A 1,713-nucleotide genomic window follows, 5' to 3' on the forward strand; every position below is an offset into this window, starting at 1 on the left:
AAAAGGGCGCCATGGTGGAAATGCTCTGGATCTGGGTTGAAGTCACAGCTGGAGCCCATGTGCCAAAGAAGGAAGGCCTTCTCAGGCCTGGAGAACTGCCAACAGACAAGATTGGATCTCAAGCCCTCAGCTGCACACCCACTGTCAACAACCTCTGCCCCACATCTGGGGCATCTGGAGTGAAGACACAGAGTGGGGGGGTCCTGAGAAGGTGGGTGGGGCCTGGAGCACGCACCTTGGTGAAGAGCCTCCACCACTGCCAGTTCCGCAGCTTGAGGTAGGCAGCGCAGTTCCTCTGAATCACTTTCATGGCTGTCAGCTGCTGCTGCCTCTTGGCAAAGGCCCTGGGGAGAGGGACAGGAGAGCCATGAGAAGCCCTGGCTGGCCCAGTACACATCTCACTGTATTGTCACAGCATCCCGCCTTGCAGCATCCTAAAAGCAAGCCACATCTGTTTGGTTTGTAATTTGGGGACTTGCATGGGGACATCCCCTCTTCTCCCAGCTCAGACTCCTCCAGAAGCTCTGCACATCAGCAGTATTCTCTGGGTATATTCTCTGGGTACAGATCACTCACACAGTCTGGAGTCAAGAACCCTTCTCACTGGGCAAGGAAGACCCAAGACACAAAACGCCCTGGACCCGGAGCTGTCCTAGGAAATCAACCTATGCTACACCGTCCCTAGGGGAACCCCACACACATCCAGCTGTGCCCCAAAGCTGAGCGTCTGACAAACTTATTCCTTCCTTGGGTGTCTTTCGGAAATCTCAGACCTGACATGGAACCAGCACTCTTCCTGTTTAAGGGCTACTGGGTTTGAGAAACCAGAGGACGAGAACAATCCTCTTTTCTCTACTTGGCTGCCATCCTGGACATGGTGAGCCTGGAGTAAAATCACCCCAGTTAGTCTGGAGGCAGAAGAGGGGGCGGCAGAGAATTCAGTATGTGACTTAACATGTTAGGTCTGTCCCTGGACCAAGAGCATCCCAGATCTGCTTTGACCATCGGGTCCACTTGGCACTGACTCAGCTTGACACGATCAAGGCTCTGCAGATGAGAGCGTGGACCGTACCTCATGATGACACATGCCCTGGACGGAGCTACTCCACCAGTCCTGGCATCCTTTCAGGGGTGTGGCTTTCACTGAAGACCCCTAGCCCTCACCCAGCTCCCAAGCTTCCCAAAACCACAGGAGCATCAGATCCTCCAAGGCCTTGATATATGAATCCCATTTGGAAAGGAGGATATAGATACAGCCAAAGACTCTTTCCTCAGAAACTTTATCACATTCTCGCACTTCTGAAATGATGCCCCAGCCCTGTCCTCACCCCTTTTGGGCAGTATTTCACTGATTCCTCATAAACAATTCCACGAGGCAAGAATGAGGGTACTCATTTTCCAATGGAGGGACCTGAGGCTCAGAGAGGTAGAATAATTTGCCTGAGGTTCATCGGCAGATAAGTCAGGGAGCCAGGACAAGAGCCCAGTTCTAAAACTCCAGAGCCACGGTCTCGCCTCCTTCCCGCCCTGCCCCTACAACTAGAGCATACATTAAAGTGATAGCATTTCCTCCCCTTCGAGGAAAAGGTGCCATTCCGTCAGCAGGGCTTCCTAAAGCAGATGGCCACTCCGAGCCGGGGAATCAGAACGTGAGGGCGGAAACCCCTGGGCATGTGTGCTTCCTGCCTGCGTTTGCGGGGAGGGGACCGCACA

General features: G+C 53.6%; 1 protein-coding gene across 1 annotated transcript in view; it reads right to left on the reverse strand.

Annotated features, from left to right (window-relative positions):
• LOC105290973 (myosin-11-like) overlaps window positions 1-1,713 on the reverse strand; it is a 116,507-nt gene that overhangs the window by 9,230 nt on the left and 105,564 nt on the right. The window contains exon 18 of the mRNA XM_023529667.1: window positions 236-401. Coding sequence (XP_023385435.1) covers window positions 236-401 — 166 coding nt within the window. The remainder of the gene's footprint in view (window positions 1-235; window positions 402-1,713) is intronic.

The sequence above is a fragment of the Pteropus vampyrus genome, unplaced genomic scaffold (genome assembly GCF_000151845.1).
Source record: "Pteropus vampyrus isolate Shadow unplaced genomic scaffold, Pvam_2.0 Scaffold40, whole genome shotgun sequence".
NCBI classification, from domain to species: domain Eukaryota; kingdom Metazoa; phylum Chordata; class Mammalia; order Chiroptera; family Pteropodidae; genus Pteropus; species Pteropus vampyrus.